The following is a 20,819-nucleotide window of genomic DNA, read 5'->3' as shown; positions in this document are numbered from 1 at the left end:
ATGAGCCATACCAAAACAAACTAATCTTTTATTTTTTTTACCTATAATATTTGACTCTTCGTTTTATTAAAAATTACGATTAATATTTTTGTTTTTATTAGACGATAAATCATGAATAGTATTTTATGTGTGACTATTTTTTTAATTTTTTCAAAAAAGTTTCAAATAAGACGGATAGTCAAACGTTAGACACAGAAACCGATTTGTTTTGGGACGGAGGAAGCACACAATATCTTCGTATCATTTTCAGTCTGATGATGATGGCACGTTGATCCCTAGCCGTATGCATGTTCCAAAAAATAGGTAGTGCAGAATGCATTGAAACACTACTTTGACTACTTGTCCTCATTAGGTGGCATCGATATCAAGTAAATTACAAGCCTATATAAGGACTTGGCTGTTTTCTCTTGCACAAATCATATTTTGATCTTATCATTGGATTGTTGCTTAATGCATTGTCATCTTGATGCTGCCCAACGCCCCTATCTTGTCTATAGCATTCCTTGTCTTTTACTAATCACAGAATATCTGGTGAGACATTGAGATATAGCTTTGGGTTATATTGTATCAATGACAGAGGGACAATAGTATGGGTGAAATTCGTATAGATATTTTTGTAATGATGTGATAGTTTTGAAGCTTTTGCACAAACATGTAAAGAGTATGGGTAATTTTTGCACAAGTCTGAGAAACACCCGGGGACATTCTGGCTAACTTCATTGGGGTGGACTAGCCGGTCTAGATTCGAAGCCTCACTTCTACCTATTTAATTGATATTAGGTCCTTTCCTAATATCTAAGTTTTTTTTTGCATAAGTCTTAAAGTGTATGCAACAAATTACATATGTACTATGATTTTTATTATCTACATTAATTACTCACGCTAGGGGATACTGATCCTCAGTTCCGAGATATAAGATGTTTTAACTTTTCTTATATTCATATTAATAATGATGAATTCAAACATGCATATATTGATCAATAGATAAATTTAGAGAAATTAAAATATTTTAAAAATAAATTTATTAGATTTTACTGGTACAGAGTGAACTGAACCATTAAATCGCGAGTACGGTCCAATGTAGTCCACTAGTATAGAGTAGTACTATGGTGTACCATAAAGGGCGTCTTAGCTTTCTCAGTACAAACATCATCTAGAGCGACATTCTTGTCTCTGAAGTCTGCATCCCTGATGACCGGTGCAGTAAACTCAAATTAAAGACAAGAACAGACTAGTGAAGCGCATTTGGACGGATGGATGGTAGTGTTGTGCACAGCGAACCATGGATATGGACTTTGACTTGGACTTGGACTTGATTAAGCACATCATAAGCCAATCAAGGAAAGACGAGTAATTTTATCATTCTTAGAAGAGGTACCAAGAGGTACCACTGTTTTCTATATAAAATTTGGTATCTCTTATTATCCTAGATACTATAAGGTACCAAATTTTATATAGAAAACAGTGATATCTCTTGGTATCTCCTCAAGGATAAGAAAAAAACTTAGGAAAGATACATGTTGAATCCCTAGGCCATCTGGATCAAATGTACAACTGAGGCTGTATTTAGTTTGCGAAAAAAATAGGGTGTCACGTCGGACGTTTGACCAGATGTCGAAAGGGGCTTTTGAACATGAATGAAGAAAAATGAATTTCATAGCTCGTCCAGAAACCGCGAGACGAAACTTTTAAGCCTATTAATCCGTCGTTAGCACATGTGAGTACGGTAGCACTTATGACTAATTATGGACTAATTAGGCTTAAAAGATTTGTCTCACGATTTCTCCTCTAACTATGTAATTAGCTTTTTCATCTATATATGTTTAATGTTCCATTTAGGTATTAAAGATTCGATATGATATTTTAGGAAAAACTTTTCAGGAACTAAACTAGGGCTGAAATTGTTAGGATGGCTAGGAGCTAAGAAAGGAGGAGCCACATATATTTCCAACCCTTCATTTAATCCACGCGGAAGGTAAGGGGTTCAGGATTCGAATACTGGTTGTAGGGTTTACCAACGAACACTTTTACCAACTGCGCTAGAAGCGCATTTCTAATGTTGGACGATGGGGAAGAACCAATGTCAAATGTTATTAAGAGGTGGTGAGGTTTTAAACCTGCGCTGGCTAGCCCACCATCTGTCTGGTGCTAGCCAGAAGACCCCCATACGTTTCTCACTAGGCTTGAAATTTAGTAACTTCAATTGACAAACAAGTCAATATGTTTCACAAATGTTAGCGTGTCAGCAATACTGTTCATGATTACTAGTAATGTTCTACTCCCTCCATTTGACAATATAAGACTTTAATTCTAGCCTTACCTAAATTCGTATAAATGCTAATGAATCTAGACATATATACAAATTATATACATTCATCAATGGTTGAATCTAGACAAGACTAGAAAGTCTTACGATATGAAACGAAGGTAATATCTATTAACATATCTTAATCATTTTCAGAAGTTAAGTACAAAGAGTAGGAATTTAATGAATTTATCTCTGCTACTATACACGAAGAATTGGACTAATTACTGTCTGAACTTGTCGATCAACTAATCTTTCAAAGTGAAAAGCCATCTTGACCTTGATCTCTTCTTTGGTGAAGTTGATCAAGAGGCGACTCCATTGTGTGCTCGAATTTCCCAATTCTTCATCTCGTACGTAATTCGCCATAAGAGCTTTACTGTCAGATCAACCGAGCACGGTCAGAAAAGGAAGACGAGCAGCAGCAGAAGCCATGGCTGGGTGTATCTTGTGCTCGCCGCCGACGACGACGACGGCGTCGTCATCGTCTCAGGCTCATGTCCGCGTCCACCGCCATTGTAGTAGATCGGCGGCCTATTGCTGCCTCCGCCGCCGCCGCTGCCGCTGTAAACCGGCGGCGCATTGCCATCGCCGTCGATGATCTGTGCTCCAAGGAACATGGCGTCGGACTTCTTTATCCTGCGCGGAGAGAGAATCACACGGCCATTAGCCATGCGTGATTGCTGCTTGCTTTCCATGGCGATGGAGCGGTGGAGGTGAAGCTCGCGTACCCGGAGGTCGGGAGGCAGAAGGCGACGGTGTAGTCGTAGGCCTTGCAGGTGAAGGTGGAGGTGGAGTCGTCGTAGGCGTAGCTGTAGGCGCGCGGGCACGCCGACTTGAAGATGGTGGAGTACGCCGTCGGGTGGCACGCCGCCGGCGTGTCGAACGCGCCGCTGCAGCAGTACCTGTCCTGCCCGAACGCCTCGCACGCGCTCCGGCACGCGATCGCGCCGCCGCCGCCGCAGTCCACCTGCAGCTCCCTCGGGCACGCTGGGACACACACACACACAAGATGTCATGCATCGTCGTCGTCGTCAGCACGCACCGGCAATGGCGACGAAGCTGCAGAGATTCCTAGCAATGAGGGAGACGCGCATGGACCGGACGGGCGTACAGCGGTTGAGGTCAGCCATGCAGCCGGTGGTGTTGCAGGCGGCGGCGCCGCCCTGCTGCGCGCGCGGGATGGCGACGACGGGGAGGTTGTAGCCGTCGACGAGGCTCACGTCGTAGAAGTCCTCGCCGCCGCCCTTCCCCAGCGTGACCTCGAACAGCGTCGCCGGCGGCGTCGCGCCGGCGCCGCGGCACTCCATGCGCCCGCCGCAGTCGCCCGTCTGGCACACGCCGACGCCGTCCGCGTCGAACACGCACCCCGTCCGCGCCCATATCCGCCCCGACCACCCCACCGGCGCGGCCAGCTGCACCGTCTGCCCCGGGTCAAGCCTGAACCCCGTCGTCGACAGCTGCGACGTGCCGGCGCCGGCGAGCGTCCCCGGCCATATCGGGTGCGAACAGTAGTTCGCTATAGTAAACGTCATGGCCATTGAAGTGTACACCCAAGAAGCCATTGCCAGCACAAGAAGCCATAGCCTGCAAGTTCTTGGCTCTCCCATAGCCATAGCTTGCAAATTCTCCAAATTTGGCAATTGATGTTGATAGGAAGAGCAAGAAAAGGGGAAGAAGACATTGAGAGAATTCTTGCAAGATTTAAAGGTGCAATGCCAAGTGCCATGCATGCAAAGAAAGCTTTTTCTTGATGAGCATGGTTTAGCATGTTGCATGGATGGGATGGCCTAGGAAAGAAGAAATACCTTTTAGGATGATGCAAGCTTATGATGGTGACATGATTTTAGCATCAAAGAGCTGAATCTGGTGATGCTTGTGCTAATGCAGATACCTTAATTATTGGTCAAACATGCTCTGTTTTGTGGAGTCTTAACCGAATAGTCTGAACAAACATTGCTGAACTTTTGCAGGTAAATGCAAGTTGTGCCTCTTAAATTGGACAGAGTGCAATGTTTTAGCTGCCGGAAAAACGGAAATGCGTAGAACACTTCTTTTAATTTAGTACAGAAACAAGGTTTGATCTGAACTGTATTGTATTAGCATCAGATGTGTCAGGATAACGGCAGAATGATTCTGACTTTGCTATCAGAATCCATGATATATCATATATCCATGCGTAGCAATTCTCATGGACCACACTGAACTTCTTGAATACTGATAGCTTGAAGGTGGGACTTCCTTTTTCTGAGTTTTTTCTGGGGTTGATTTACTTACGCTGTGGAGTACCTGTTATCTAAAAATAATAGTTTGTTACATTAATTCTGAACATGTCAAGCATTTTTCAACCATTATTTAGCTAACGTTCCGATCCATATTTTGCATCAGACGTGCTCTTCAATTCCACTATTGAAATCAGAGTGCAAAACTGCAAATTCGTTTTATATACAAAATGAATCATTTATGAGTTTAACTTTCCATATATGGATTGGCAGTTTAAATGCACGTGTTTTTAAAGTATATGACCTATTTGTTACAAAGATTCCTTCAAGAGGCAATCATGTCTCTGGAGGAAGAACTGCAAGGAAGGAATCTTACAAGAAAACTATCAACATGAACAACCGGCACAAAAACCAACGAATATGCCAAAAGATGCACTTTTTTGCAGCTCCATAAATCAAATAACCTTGCAGCCAGACCAGATAAAGCATCTATTCTGATTGGATTGCACAAAAGGAATAATCAAACTGGAATTATGAAGCTTAGGTTAGTCCTCTATACATTGCCTGCCATACAAGATACCTTGACTGAACAAATCAAGTGCAAATTAACTCCATGAGAACATAACTGTCTGTCAACTTCTGCATCCACAGAAAGAACTCAGGAAAAAAAAAATCCATTCCAGAATGTGTGTTGAGAATGACTAAGTCATAGTGCTGCATTAAGACCTAAAGATGCATAGTCGTAACAAACAATGACCTTGTAAATTATTAGAAAGCAATGGAAGATTACATGATTAGAAAGTTTCCATATTGTACAGTACTCATGATCTTTATCAGAGACAAACAAACAAGTGGAGACCTACCACAGCATCACTCCTCTGACACAGGTTGCTCAGCATCATCTTCAGGAACACTGGAGTCATCAACAACTGTGACACCCTCAAGATCCAAGGGGCGTCCAGTCATTGGATGAATGGGGCGCCTATCACGAGCCCCACCCTTTCGAGCCATAGCTAGCATTGGAGGTGGAGGCAGAAGTCCAGCCCGAAAAAGGATGCGCTGCACAGGATCTGATGGCTGTGCCCCAACAGAGAGCCAGTACCTACAACAAAGGTATGGTTGTATGCAGTTACATTGCATGGCCTTGCAAGTGAAGAGAGGAGATCATAGCATTCTTCTAGCAACTAACTCAAAGGAAATAAAATATCAGGAAGATTGTAATATTGACCCTTGACTTTTAACAAATAGCAGACATTAACATTGGCAACTACGCAATACAAGATCAAAGCTACTAGTTCAGCTATGGATGAAACTAAGCACCATGCTTGGAATCTCTGAAACTTTGCATTTCTATTTTTCTTCCGTGTCATGGATACAATTCAAATTTCACATGCTTAAAAATGTCTGAATCCTTAAATCTTCTTTTCTGCTATGGATGGATGCAATTAAGCTTCAAAAGCCAGAACCCTTGGATCCGTAATATTCTTCCCAGAGGGTGGAAGGGGCGCATTGTTGAAAGGAGCATGCACTTAGCAACAGTGCAACACAATCAACTAGTAGACAGAAACACCAAGTAATTCTATCTATCTTTCTCCCATCCCTTTTCTTTCACCTTCTCAGCATCACCCACAGATGCGAATAACCACCTCAAACAAAGGATGGCGCCACAATGATAACATGTCTAATTGTCTGGATCAATCCATTTTGCCTTGCAAACAATCAGTTTACTATCAATGAACCACGTCCGATTAGCAATTTCAGTTCCTTCAAGCCAATTTTCTCCATAGGTAACATACCAGAACACAGCAAAACACTCTAAATCATCAGCATAAGAAATCGAAACTCACTTGACCCTGTCGAACTTCAGCCCCATCCTCTTGCCACCATCCTTCCCTGCAATCAGCAACAGGAGGCACGCAATCGTTCATCAGTCATTCAATCACAGTTCCCCACTCTAATCAAAGACACATCTTAACTAGAACGATTCACTATCTAAACAAGCGCATCAAGGCCAAACCAACGGCTGGGCAGAGACAACATTCGAAAGTCGAAACAGGAAGATCCAGGGAGAGCTCGAGGTGCGAGAGAGGGAGGAGGAGGAGTCGCTCACCGGGAAGCGGGTTGTAGTAGCCGAGGACCTCGAGGTGCTTGCCGTCGCGCGGGGAGCGGCTGTCGGCGGCCATCACCCGGTAGAACGGCCGGTTCCGGCACCCGAACCGCGCGAGCCGAATCCGCACCACCATGATCGTCGCCGCCTCCCTCGCGCCCCCGCCGCCGCCGCCGCCGCCGCCTCGTGCCGTTCACTCCTGTGGGAGCAAGGGTTTTGGATTTGGATTCTGGAGAATTAGAGAAACCAAAAAAAGAAAAAAAGAAAAACTCAGCGCGGGCTTCCATCACTGATGGGCCTGTGGGCCCGTACAGTATGGGCTAATGGGCCTTCTAGTTTGCGCTTGTCACGCCAGATTTCCCTGCTGGGCTTTAGCCCGTGGGCCAAATGCTGGCCCATGTATGGTCATATTTGGTTAGGCTTCTCCGCTTCTGAATAATAGTCTTTCCGTTTCACAATGTAAGACTTTTTAATTTTGTCTAGATTCATATGGATGCTAATAAATCTAGACATATATATAAATTATATACATTCATCAATTGATAAATTTAGACAAGACTAGAAAATCTTACAATATAAAATGGAGATAGTAATAGTTTAGCTATTTAAGGGAACTTTTCCATTGCTAGACAGCCAAAAGCTTTACCAGTTCATTCAATAGTGAAAAGTTGACATGCAATAAAAGTTCACAGGACTGAAAATTTTGACTGTTTGTTAGGAAAATGTTCAGAAGTAGTGAAACCGTACAAAAATCAGCCCAAAGGATGGGAATTGAGAGAATCAGAATTCATTTCTGTAGTTTTCTGCTCTAGCACATTTGACAACCTAGCTATGGGAAACCAGGAAGGTGGCTGAAGGCTGGAGCAAATAGCTTGTAGATCACTCAAGTCACACCAATTGATCATTGTCATGGTTGGTACAGATGTATGCTTTTTCTGCACAAAAGATGGAAGCACAGATGCTGGTTAAACTCTGCCCAGAAATAAATTTTGCCCAAGATTGAGTGCAAAGCATTGAATGGAAAAGAAAAGGATGAGGCAGAAAAACTCAACAAGCAAAAGGCTTACTTGTTTGTATTGCCATCGCTCTCTGACAAACTGAATTGGAAATGGTATTTTGTTGTCTAACAAACACAAAAAGATCCGTACCGGCATGGCATGCCTTTTCTTACCTAAGAACACCTAAAAGAGAAACAGCCTGCAAGTAAAGTCATTTTCTTTCTATGACAAACAACTAAGGAATCTGTGTCAAAACAAAAAAGAAACTGATAACTCCTTTAGGTATTAGCTTCACCGAAATCATGAGAGAACAGAATGATGTCTTGTATTCAATGAACTGATGCATCAAGGGCCTTTTTCCCTGTAAAAGTAGGACCCTTCAGATTAGGCTGCTGCATGTTAGAGTAAGAAAATACGGATTAGTCATACAAATGACTTCACACATCTGATAGAAGGCAAAATATTTCCATTATATACTTTTCACAGCATGAGCACAAACAAGTACTCCCCCCATCCCAAAATAACTTCATCTTTCCAGTAAACAGGAAAGATGAAATTGTTTTGGGATGGAGGGATTAACAAAGTTTTAAAAATGATAAAAAAAAATAGTGGACGATGCCTAAATTTGCTTTTGAAAGAGTCAACCTATTTAATTCCTTCATGGTTCAAGTTTCCAAGTAATCCTGGCGGTGGATAAAGATCCAAAATTTTAGATGCATATCAGGTAGCAAGAAAATATAAACGAGGGAAATGTATTGGAAGTCTAGGTAGTTTATTTACCCCTCTTTTCCTTTTATCCAACTCCCGGTGTTTAATTAAGATAGTCTATCTCACATTATTTCACAAGGATCCATTGCCACACATAGGTTTATGTGCCATTGAACAATAAGAAAAATGATTGATTGCTGCAGTACTGAACTGAATTGTTGCTATGAGTATTATATGAGACATATAGGTCGCTTGCGCTTTCAATAATATGTATATCGGGTAAGTACTCTACCATTCTACTGCCAGATGTGAAAAAATATACTCCACGTTTTCCTCGAATGTCTTAAAAGCAAAGAGAGCACACAAACGCACATCGAGCATACGGATAGAAAGAGGCCATAGATAATATATGTGCTCTAGAACTTCAGTACTGACCCTGTAAAATCATGAAAGCTACCCCTGTGGAGTGCATTCCTCTAGAAGAAAACTAGACACTCCAAATTGAAACTTCCAAATGGGCAGCCAATGTGAATTTTGTAATTATATATCTCTGTTAGTTCCTGTGTGCATATATGAATGCTAGCTAACATATCTTGGCAATGGAGTAATGATGTCGACAACAAGCAATTGCGTGTCTAAGCTTCTTACAAACAACTTTGATGTGAATGGTTACTCTGATCTGGTCGTTGTTTGGACACTGACGTTAATGATTTTGCAAGTTTATCAGTAATCTAAATTGACGCGATTCTATCAATCAGTCACCAAGAGTAGTTACGGGTCAATCTCTCTCACGTATCAGTGATGTACGATTGATATCTTCGACTTCAACAAGTGCAACCAAAGCCCATTCCTACTTTGTGTTGTACACTTGTACTCCATGGGTGGCTTATGCACGGAGTTTAATAACAATGTGGTCACAAACATGAGAGCCATGCAATTTCATATTATGAAGTGCTTCACAAGTAAAGATCATTTTCATCACAAAAGGCTCTTTGATGATATACATTAGAACTTATCCTACACATTTTTGCAGTAGATCGGGGAGCATAGAAGGGGCAAACCTGCATTATAGCAGTAAACAATGGGGCATAAAAGGGACCAAACTCTATTACCAGAGAGACGCGTCATTTGGATTAAACCAGGAGCATAAAAGGGATAAACCTTCATAGTCAAACTATATCAGTCATTGGATTGTGCTGCGCACTTGCATCCCTTGAGAAATAACATTGAATAATATATGTATCAGCAAAAAAAAAATACAATTTTGCTTCTAATGTAGAAGAATCTACATCACATTCTCAACTGCAGTTCATCACATGTGATGCATGCAAGAGATGCTTTAGCCCATAAATTTGTAGTTCCAAAGTGAAAAAACACTCAAGCTCTAGAAAAAGGAGAGAACAGGAACTTAATTATAGTTTATAAATGCCAACCCTCTGAAAAAAGTTCTCTTAATTAGAAAAGGAGCTTGAACACCAGTCTTTGATTTGCATTATTTGGAAATAGTATCCTTTTATTCCAGCCACAAGCTTCATAATATTTTTGCTTCTTTTATAAATGTAAAGGTCGTATAGTTCGTATTACTTTGTTTGCAAAACAATGCGGAATACTAAGAACATGCGTGTGACAGAAAAGGCATTATTCACAAAATTCTTCTTCAGCACAAGCATTTTTTAAGAGCATGCATGTTGTCAAAACAATCGTATTTTCTAAGCCCGGAAAACATTGGAACAAAATGGAATAGCCTGTCTATTCTAAACCAGAATCAGATCACATCTAATCAAGGTGACATTCTAGTTTACCTGTCAAAAAGTTAATAAGGTAGTGATACATAGAACAGGTGAATTATCACATTATAAGTATTTTCTTATCTGGAACTAGGGACCTAGCACTTGATAAAAGAAAAGAAATTCAATTACCTATCTTTCTGCTAAAATAGAATTAGAAAAACAAAGTACTTGGGTAAAAATTACCAACTAGTATACTGGAATATCAAACATAGAAGAATGCAACGTTCATAACTCTATATTCATCTTTAGTTATAAAAGTCAATTCAACAACCCACATTAACACAACTATTTTCTTGCAGTGCATTGTTAGGAAAGAATACTGGTTGCTACTTCATTGACAAAACATAAATAAATTGTGCATGCAACAAACTGAATCCACCAACAGAGGTAAACATGTACATCTTACCTTATTAGGAAGTAAATCTTGCTGTAAGTTAAGTCTGCACTTCACCCTCTAAAACAAGCCAAAATGCTGTCTTCAAATTACCCAGCAATCCAGTCCACAACTAGCTAGCAAGAAGTGATCATGAAGCTGAACATAGAATAGAGATTTAGTTGGCAACTCAGTTATTAGACCACCAAAATGACACGATTCATTTGCAGCCTTGCAGGCCACCTTTTGTTGCTATATTAAATCCAAGTTTCTTTCCTTCTAATTAACTCATGAGAATAGTTTCTGGCATAGCAAATTAAAATGGAATTTGCAATCTCCATACATAACAGTTGAAAGATGTAGGAAGCAATCACAATATCAAAGCTGTGGCATCTATGACAACCCGCAGCAGTAAAAAATAGGTTCTTTACTCATGTTCACCAAAACAAATAGGTTCTTTACTTAAATACTTTCCCAAGAATAGTATTAATAACTCAAAACTTCATACTGATTAGCATTTAAAGCTTCGACTAAGTTGCAGGAGTACCTGTTTCTTCTTATTTGAACAAAAGAGAGAACCACATGATTAGCTGGAAATACTTCAACACACCAAAATTGGGCATTCTGTATTGTTGTAAAGGAAAACAGTTCCCATTGAATTTACTGTACCTTATGTGCTTAGTAATGTGATCTATGGATATCTTTGTAATGTGCCATGGGCAGCTAGAGGCCTAGAAGCATCAGAGACAAGCAAGGTAGCACTTTGTTGCAGTGATACATTTTCTAATATACACGGAAATTACTCCCCTACAGCTCCACCTGTCACCAAAACAAGAAATATTACGATCAGTTGCCTATCATGATATCTTCCTGCTAGTCGTCCACAAATAACATTTTCCTTCTTCAAGGCAACATCACATTGGATTTAAGTAAAAGGATTATACATTAAGCCTCCATCTATAATATAGTTAAATGTCTGCGATCATCACGTAACTCTACGCTTCTACAGAGACAGTACTGATTAGGATGGATACAGCAATGTGAACATGATCTTTGAAGCTTGCAGCTTGGTAGAGTCTTTTCATATATAAAAACATAAATTAGATGAGGGAGGTAGAAGCTACCTTTCAAAACTGTAGTAGAAAATAGTTTTCCAGTTCTGTGACACTGCATCATTACTGTGTTAGTTAAAATTTAATTTCTTGTACTCAACCACCATTAACTTCTGATGTTCAGGGATAACACAAAATTATAGTGGCCTCCATCTTCCTATGTTCTAGAAAATTCAGGTGACTGGGGAAAACTGTTCATGATGCTAAATGAGCAGGAAATAATCTGAAGATTAATAGCATCAGTCACATTTTCAGAACATTTCAATAAAATGCTCATAAAATCCATTCATCCGTCATCTTCTTGTCTATGTCTGAAGTTTGAATCAACTTTACAAGCATTCCTAACATCCAAAGAGGTCAGATAGAAATGTAACATCCTGACTGCCTTTTAGGTGTGAGGTTTCAAGAAAGATATCCATTCATAGAAAGCATTGTAAATTTTTGGCCGTGGAAAAAAAAAACTGGTGGCGGTAGAAAGCTTCGGTGTACTTTCCTCCAGCAAATGAAGTGCTTCACAAGTAATGGATGATTCAGTGGAGCCAAACTAACTAATGTCAAATTGTTGGTTTGCCACATACGAACTTTCGCTAACGACAATTTTGTTAGCAATGGCATCAAAATCATAGGATGTTGTTCAAAAGAATTGCTCAACTAGGCTAATATTTGTACTTCAAACAATTATTCTGAACTAAAATATTTGTGCAATTTGAGAGGAACTAAACCGTCCATCTAAATAGTTCAAACCTTCAATAAAATAACAGAATGGACATGACTACCACAAAAATCTTTCCCTCACTTATCCACAAATCTCCATAATATGCACCGGATAAAAACTTGCCAGTTAGTAATCCAGAACTTTATAAAGTCTGATAAGTATATTTCTGAATCCTAAAGTCCAGATTTTGGAGTAGCACTGATCTGATCTTCGCCTAATTTTAACCCGTTTTGTAGGGGGGTGGGGGATGCGCTGCCTCAAAGCTTTGCCGTCCGCGCTACTGAAATGGGTAGAGTAGAGCCACGCACCTCGCAGTGTCGCCCTCGGGAGCGCGTCGGTGCTCGTGCTCATGGCCCCCGCTACGGGGTACAGCGCGCAGGCCAGGGGGTGCTCTTGAGCCTTGCCGGCGGTTTGCGCCGCCCGCCGCCGCCGCGGGTTGGTCGGTCCAGGCGGCGGCGGCGGCGTCGTGCAGGCGAGCTGGTCCGACCGTACCGTCGATTTTGGGGTGGACCAAAGGAGAAATGCATCTCTTGAGTCTGAAACGCAGGGTAGACAAAAAAAAAGTACAAAAAACATTGGATTTTGTAGAAATAAGTGTAAAATACAACATTTAAAAAATACAGGGATAATCTAAAAATAATCGTTTGATTAGAACATTAAAAAACAACAAAAACTCATCATATTTAATTTCCTCTAACATTTGCACACAAAGAGGCATTCTATATGATTTTCCTAGAATTTAATACTCTTATCTTTTCGCTTATACTCATACTTATAAGATAAAATTTTTAATTTTTAATCTTAATTTATTTATAATTTTTTATTATAGTTTATTTTTTAGCTTTGGTTTTTAGGTTGGTAAGAACATGTATATAAAAAAATTTATCATAAATTATTTTTTGTTTATAAATATATCGTTTCGCTTATCTGTAGAATAGCTAAAAGATGGATACTAAGGGCTTCTAATAGGATCAAATCACTATAAATTACCCACAAAAACTATCAATAACCATTTAGATTGATCCCAGGAAAAATGTAGTAATTAGAAAAGAGACAGATACAGAGGAGACCCTAATAGGATCAAATCATTTGTTTCAATGAATTATATTGGATTGAATCCTACAAAATTCTTATGTTTTTCATTTAAATCAAGGATGTCTCCTTTGGAACAAAAGGAATTTCAGGGAATTTCAAAGATTAGATTCTATGAAAAAAAATTCTATATGGCTTCTTAGAACAAAGTAATGTCTATTTCCGTAGGAATCAAAACATAAAAAGTACGAAGGATTTTCAATATGATGTCCAACCTCTTAAAAAATCATTTATATCTATCTACCACCTCCGTTTCATAATGTAAGACTCAATGAATCTAGACATATATATAAACAATATATATTGGTTAATAGATAAATCTAAATATAGCTAAAACGTCTTACATTATGAAACGGAGGGAGTATCTTCTAATTCACGTGTTTTTTCTGTGCTTGATTTTTTTCTTATAAAAATTGCATCTTTGATGTTTGAATTGTTACTGATGGATAGAGATGGGTCAGATAAGTTGAAGTTGAACTTGCACTGTTTTGCATACACTAAATGTATGTACGAATAAATTACTACTAGTATCATTTTCATTGCAACATGGACACACACCTTGCAGGATTTTTCAACGCAAGATCCTTGACTCCTTCGTGCAAAGTTGGCACAGCGCTTTCATGACGCACTAAAATTGAAATAAATACACCACTGCAGTTTAGCAATCAGATGAAATGTTCTAGTATTCATGACACTCAACATTACCCTTTAAAACAATCATAAAAACTACTGCAATTATCTGCTGTACAAAATAAAACCTGACAAAAGCACATTGACATCTCCCAAAATGGTCACTAGGACAACAGCATAAACTCATCAAGAAGTTCATTGTGACACTTGACCCTTGCATACAACTGTAGTCCATTCTGTCTGAAACACATCTAGCGTTTTCGGCATGAACAGTCCTGGGCTAGCTATCTACATCTCCCATGTATATTCTACTTCCAAACATGTCTATCATTGCAACCAGACTAATGCAGATCTCAACACAAGTTGTCACGTGCTTGTACGATGACAGTGAGGTTACAGCACATGACACATCCTCAGGAGAGGCAAAATTAAGGAAGATTAGCCCACAAGAAACCAGGCCTAAACTTGCGAGATGCAAATTTAAACCACAAGCTCTGAAGAAAAAAACCACTGGTGTCAGTGACACCAGGGCTTCCAACAACAACCAGAGTCTCCATCAGAGCCACTGCACCTGCAGCTAAAAGCCTCCTCCTCGAGCGAACTGTCAATTCCTCAACTTGCCTTTCACAAATCAGCCGTGTAAACCTTACCCTGGAAGACAACCACCGCACTCTTCAAAATCTCAAATCACTCGAGCAGTTCTTGACTTCTTCATCCCACTGTGTCAGCTATCAGCTTATCATTTCTCTCTGAATGTTTGTGAAAATTTGATGAACTATCAATCTTCCAAATCTTGTCAGAAGAAGCTGAAGAAACATCAGACAACCAATTTTTTTCTCTCTCCAGTAAACATATAGTGTCACTGAAACAGTCAGCAGATATTATTCACCAATCAGTGTCTCCCAAATAAAGAACATTATTAGAAAAAGAAAGGATCAAATATGACAAAAGTGGTCAGTAGCAGGAGCCAACTAAGAGGGCAATTCTGAACGGTCAACATGAACAAGAACCCTAGATTTAGGCAAGAATATTAAAGAAACAACTGTTTTTAGGGAATAATTTGAGTACTGTGACCGGTGAGTGCTGACCAAGAGCATCAGATTAATCTGAACCTCTGCTTTGGCCACGGCTGATTAAATTGCTGTATATCCCTTTGGTCAAGATTGCATGATCCTACTGTCGTTGTCTTGATATTCACAAGACCTGGATCAATATGGATTACAGGACAAGGCAAAGTTCCTGCAAAATGGACAGGACACAGCACCGTCTTGCCTACTTGCCTGTCACTGTTTGCACCTGTGAGCATGCTGCACTGATGCACCTTATATATTGGAATTAAAAGGTGATTACACAAATCTGTTGATTTAGAACGTGTCCCTTTTCAAAACAAATATGCTAAGTCTTTTTCCCTGAGCAACCTGAAAGACCTGTACTAGTCTTCAGGGGAAATTTTCTACAGTTATATATAATGCTTCAGATCATGCTTGCGAAGTACACTGGTTCTCTCTGTTCAGTTGAGATCTTGAATTGGTAACTTGATCATCCGATACACATTACAAATAAGTAAGCAGAGAGAAATATAAAAAAAATACAGCTGAAAGAACTCAAGAACACATGCATTTTTCAGATTACACAAAAAATACACATGCACACGTAACCCACCCCCAACACATGTCAAAAAGTATTCTAAACTCTCGAGAGGATATCCCATCGTTCATTAAAAATTTTAAAAAAATTATTTATATGACTATTTAAATAGCATACAATAAACGAGTGAGCATCCCATCGAGAGTTTAAAAACCACTTTCCAAATAAGCCGAGACTAGCGATAAATTTCCATCCATAAACGCATGCATTCTCCGATCAAAAGCCTACACAACGGAACACATGCATATATAAAATCTGCACAAGCATTAAAAAGGACTCACAAACAAAACAAAAAACAAAAATCAACAACAAAACAAATTACAAAACTAGACACAAATCAAGGATGCCCATCATCATTCATCTCTGTCAGAAAGTATGATCCAGGGCTAGCTCTGAACTTTTAAATAGGATTTACACACTAACACTAAACACTGTTTGCCCAACCTGAATTATTCTACGAGTTGGTTGGGATTAGAGGAGACCCAGCCCCGGCGCCCCGGCCTGACCGACCGCTGCCTCCTAGCTTAGCTAGCTCTCTCGTCTCACATCCCCCCCCCCCCCCCGGGTCAAAGGGGACTGTGGGGCCCATCCGACGTGGAGCCTCCCGGGCGGGCCCACCCACACGTGTCCTGTTCTTGCCTAGTGCTACGACTGTGCTCGTGCTGTTCACTGCCACGACTCGTCGGTGTTAACTCCACATCAGCTCATTAATTTTTGTCATCTGTACACTAATTAATCTAGCTGTTGCATACTGGCTCGATCCTTTGCTGCTTTTGCTGGGTGCGATTGCCCACAGATTAAACGGGCATTAATTATCTGTCTCTTCAATGGTAATTTTCAGTTTGATGGTTTCTCACATTTGACTTGAGAAATCTACAGAGGAAACTGACGCGGTTAGGCGTGCATGGACAAGCAACGCAAGCTTGGATGCAGCGGTAAAAGGGCTGAGGGGGCAATGAGCTGCATGTAGTACTTCCCGACATATTTAGAGGTTTTTCGAGCGTTTTCTATATACGACGCCCTAGCAACTTGATCGTGTTGTGGTGTGAGTTTCTGGCTAAAGATTATTTGATTCTTTAGTAGCTAAAAATTAACTATAGATGAAGACTTGAGGTTTCTGGCTAAACGATAAAAATTAACTTAAAAAATTGAAAATCAGTTTAGAAATATTAAACGATGAAATCATATATAAAATCTTTTTACAAAACACTCATCGTTTACCAGTTAAAAAAACACACACAACACAGCCAAATCTATAGATGAAGACCGTGGTGTTCCACTGCTACAGTTGCATGCGACGACGACGACCGGCCGGGCGCCGGGCTAGTCTTGGACGATAGTAGTACAGCCAACTAGCTAGCAAGCAGCCGGCCGGGCGAGGCGAGCGAGCGTGCGCTTGTGTTTGTGCGTGGAAACTACAAGCTGACAAGGGGGTGATCGCTTGTAGGTGACGACCCCCGGTTGGTACAAGCGTCACCAACACATCTCCGATCGAGCCAGACCCCCTCATCTTGTCTCCTTATATCATCTCATCTCCTTCGCCCTCGCTTCCATGGAAAAAGAAGAAAACAAACAGCCACACACTTCCACATTACTTAACAAAATCCATCGAATTGAAGCCCAAAAGATATATGAGATAGCTCATCAGGAGAGAGAGATTATATTCAGATAGAGCTAGCTAGCTCTGCCGTGTGCGTGTTCTTCCTTCTCCGACGACGTCGTCGATCGCATAAGCTGTCTCATCGTCTGATGAACTTTTTAGATATCTTCTTTTGGTAGATCTTGAATTCGTTAGCTAGCCTAGCTACCTGTATATCCATATATAGATCGAGTTCTTCTTCTTCCACCTCGATCGGTGTTGAATTGTTGCAGCTTGCAGCTGCTGGTTAGGGTTTGAGTTGTTCTTGGGCCGTCGTCCGATATCGATCGATGGGTACGGAAGGATCAGGGGGAGGAGGGTCGGCGAAGAAAGAGGAGAGCTTGCCGCCGGGGTTCAGGTTCCACCCGACGGACGAGGAGCTCATCACCTACTACCTGCGGCAGAAGATCGCCGACGGCGGCTTCACGGCGAGGGCCATCGCCGAGGTTGATCTCAACAAGTGCGAGCCATGGGATCTCCCAGGTGATCATCAATAGCTAAGTTGAATGAATTAAACATCAATAGCTAAGTTGAATGAATTAAACATGAACTTTGCATGCATGCATGATTGATCTTGTGGAATTATTTTTATATTTCTCTCTCACTACTATGATACCCTCTCTCACTCTCTCCTTCTTGCTCTCTCTTGATTGCTTGTAACTTCATATGATGATACTAACTCAATCTTTTTCTGCAACTTATGCATAATTTGTACATATTGGTTTGCATGCTATTGTTGACTATTAGTTCTATGCATATGAGTAGTCTTTTTTAGGTGCTTTGAAGCACATCTTTCTTACCTATCCCTGACCAGAGGTAACTGGCTAAATTGCATGGTGCAAGTTTTTCAATAGCTAATCCAAAAGTCTAAGATAAAAACTACTACATGTGTGAATATCCTAACAGAAAACTATAGGATAAATTTCAAGTTTTCTATGGTATTTCTTTTATCCCTTGCTGATGAGTCCTTGCTTTGTTAAATTGAAATTTTCAATTGGTACATATCATTCGTGATATAACATGCACAACATATTCAGTCTTTTGCGCCCTAAGTTAGTGTGGACATATCTATAGTATTTATTTGCATCTTCTTCACTCTCTTCTAATTTTTTAAACTTTTTGGTGGTTGGAACACACACAGACTTCTCCTTTTATTGTAATTTCTAGGGGTCTTATGGAACACATAAACTTCTTATATAGTTATTGCTAGGGGCCTTACGGTACGCTGCTTCTTATATATATTGTTATTTCTAGGGATCTTATGTTAGAAGTTATCTTAATTATACATCATTTATAAAAAATAAAATAGAAACAGAAATGGCAAGCCAAATCCCTAACTTCAGCACTGCATGTACATGTGCTCCTTACTCTAATGCATGTATCGGATGTTTTTGAGTTTTTGAATGTTCAAATATATATTTCAAGTACATGGTCTTTTTTCACACTTACAGAATATATAAGTATTAGTTATTAATCTTCTCTAACAATTGGACTCCAGAGAAGGCAAAAATGGGAGAGAAGGAGTGGTACTTCTTTAGCCTAAGGGACCGAAAGTATCCAACTGGTGTGCGAACGAATCGTGCAACTAATGCTGGTTATTGGAAAACAACGGGAAAGGATAAGGAAATCTTCACTGGACAGCCACCAGCAACACCAGAGTTGGTTGGAATGAAGAAAACCCTAGTGTTCTACAAAGGAAGGGCCCCCAGAGGCGAAAAAACCAATTGGGTCATGCATGAGTACCGTCTCCACTCCAAGTCGATCCCCAAATCAAACAAGGTATATAATCATTTGACTGTAATAGCTGAAAGCATATGCTTTGCAAAAGATAAAAACATATTATGTTATTCCTAGAATAAATAGGAAGTTTTTCATGAAATAAGTGACCATCTTTTTATATAGAATATTCCTATATCAATTTGATTTTATATGAATATCCATTTAGACTTGATTAATTTTTAATATTATAAAATTAAACGAGTAAATTGTAAAAATGCAATGGGAGTAAGTGGTATTGATAGATTCCACCGTCACTACCGGGGTTTTTATAGTAGTAAAAATTCTCAAACAAACTACCATCAACATGCTCTGTCAAAACTACATGTATCAATTGAAATGTTCTCTTCGATATATCATTTTGTTTGGGTGTATACTCATTATATGACAGGATGAGTGGGTCGTCTGTCGCGTATTTGCCAAGACGGCGGGCGTCAAGAAATACCCCTCCAGCAACGCCCATTCCCGGTCCCACCACCCATACGCGCTGGACATGGTCCCACCTCTCCTCCCCGCTCTACTGCAGCAAGACCCGTTTGGCCGCGGACACCACCACCCGTACATGGCTCCCGTCGACATGGCGGAGCTCTCCCGTTTCGCCAGAGGCACCCCGGGGCTGCACCCACACATCCAGCCGCACCCCAGCTACATCAACCCGGCGGCTACACCGTTTACACTATCAGGCCTTAACCTGAATCTTGGATCCTCGCCGGCGGCCATGGCGCCGCCGCCGCAATCCATGCTCCAGGCGATGTCGTCGATGCCGATGAACCAACCAAGCACGGCTAGCCAGGTCATGGCGACAGAGCAGATGGTTTCGGGGCTCGCCAATGGTGTGATCCCGCCGGGAGTGGATGGAGGTTTCAGCACAGATGCTGCTGTTGTTGGAGGAGGAGGCATCAGATACCAGAATTTGGATGTAGAGCAGCTGGTGGAGAGGTACTGGCCTGGTAGTTACCAAATGTAGTAGTAGCAGTAGTCCTGGAAATATTGCTTGAAGGAGGACATAATTTGAGCTACCATAATTTAGTCTATGGATATATATATATATATGGTTGTATCATTAGCAAATATTTGTGTCTAGCTTCTTTAGTTTGTCATGAGATTTCTTGTACCTCTAGATTTAGTTTTGGCTGTAACTTGTCAGGTTCTAGAAACTAGAGGACTGTCTGGTTGACCCGGTTTCTTGTACACCTTATTTATCAGTATTAGTGATCTCATCAATAATACTCCACTGTGACATATTGACGTATATTTGCGAGGTGTACAGATAGCATAAACGAAACAAAGTTCAGTATGCCTGATGGAAGAAACACCTGACAAGCTAGAAGCCCGTGAGTTGTGGAGGGTAAGATTCAACCAGCATGAGCACGCTGATCGCTATTCGATGGGTTACTCTTTGGCAGTAAATTAACCAAGAGGATTAAAGGATGGACGTGCAAGGTATCAGATTTGTAGAAGTTGGCGCCTTGGTCACGACATATATCAGAGAGCACACAGATGACTCAATTTATGAATTAATTCGTCTTCGTGTAGAAAGCAGGAGAAGGAACCGATCGAGACAAAAGCATGAGGGGAAAAAAGGAAGAAGAAAAGATAAAGACTTCAGTTGAGAAACCGAGTAGCAATGGCAGCATCAACGAACCAGTAGAAGTCCAGCGCAGCAGTTGAAACTTAAAAAAGGCAGCAATTGTTTCGAGACTGA

The 20,819-nt window shown here is 40.6% G+C and overlaps 3 protein-coding genes and 1 long non-coding RNA gene across 6 annotated transcripts; 1 reads left to right on the top strand and 3 right to left on the bottom strand.

Annotated features, from left to right (window-relative positions):
• Positions 1–2,706: 2,706 nt before the first annotated feature.
• LOC102711014 (pathogenesis-related thaumatin-like protein 3.5) lies at positions 2,707–3,915 on the bottom strand. The gene is made up of 3 exons (XM_006661331.1): positions 3,420–3,915; positions 3,037–3,295; positions 2,707–2,944 (listed from the first exon to the last, which is right to left on the bottom strand). Exons 1-3 carry the CDS (start codon positions 3,913–3,915, stop codon positions 2,707–2,709), a joined length of 993 nt encoding a protein of 330 aa, XP_006661394.1.
• A 1,198-nt stretch (positions 3,916–5,113) lies between these two features.
• Positions 5,114–6,870, bottom strand: LOC102710729 (30S ribosomal protein S16-2, chloroplastic/mitochondrial-like). Its single transcript, XM_006661330.3, has 3 exons — positions 6,638–6,870; positions 6,375–6,420; positions 5,114–5,629 (listed from the first exon to the last, which is right to left on the bottom strand). The coding sequence occupies exons 1-3, from the start codon at positions 6,768–6,770 to the stop codon at positions 5,398–5,400; spliced, it is 411 nt and encodes a 136-aa protein (XP_006661393.3). The 5' UTR covers positions 6,771–6,870; the 3' UTR covers positions 5,114–5,397.
• A 398-nt stretch (positions 6,871–7,268) lies between these two features.
• Positions 7,269–12,840, bottom strand: LOC102717646. 3 transcript variants are annotated; one of them, XR_005812444.1, is made up of 7 exons: positions 12,639–12,840; positions 11,282–11,322; positions 11,051–11,127; positions 10,537–10,662; positions 7,928–9,552; positions 7,702–7,831; positions 7,269–7,569 (listed from the first exon to the last, which is right to left on the bottom strand). It is a non-coding gene; the product is annotated as an uncharacterized LOC102717646 (long non-coding RNA). The 3 variants fall into 3 exon arrangements; XR_005812442.1 differs by having other exon boundaries at positions 7,270–7,569; positions 7,702–9,552; XR_005812443.1 differs by lacking the exon at positions 11,051–11,127 and having other exon boundaries at positions 7,270–7,569; positions 7,702–9,552; positions 11,173–11,322.
• A 4,349-nt stretch (positions 12,841–17,189) lies between these two features.
• On the top strand, positions 17,190–20,355 carry LOC102717368 (NAC domain-containing protein 92-like). Its single transcript, XM_006660730.3, has 3 exons — positions 17,190–17,821; positions 18,837–19,117; positions 19,506–20,355. Exons 1-3 carry the CDS (start codon positions 17,629–17,631, stop codon positions 20,079–20,081), a joined length of 1,050 nt encoding a protein of 349 aa, XP_006660793.1. The 5' UTR covers positions 17,190–17,628; the 3' UTR covers positions 20,082–20,355.
• Positions 20,356–20,819: the final 464 nt, after the last annotated feature.

This window comes from Oryza brachyantha, chromosome 9 (assembly GCF_000231095.2).
Source record: "Oryza brachyantha chromosome 9, ObraRS2, whole genome shotgun sequence".
NCBI lineage: Eukaryota > Viridiplantae > Streptophyta > Magnoliopsida > Poales > Poaceae > Oryza > Oryza brachyantha.
Note: the sequence above shows the minus strand (reverse complement) of the source record. Positions and strands in the feature narration are given on the sequence as shown.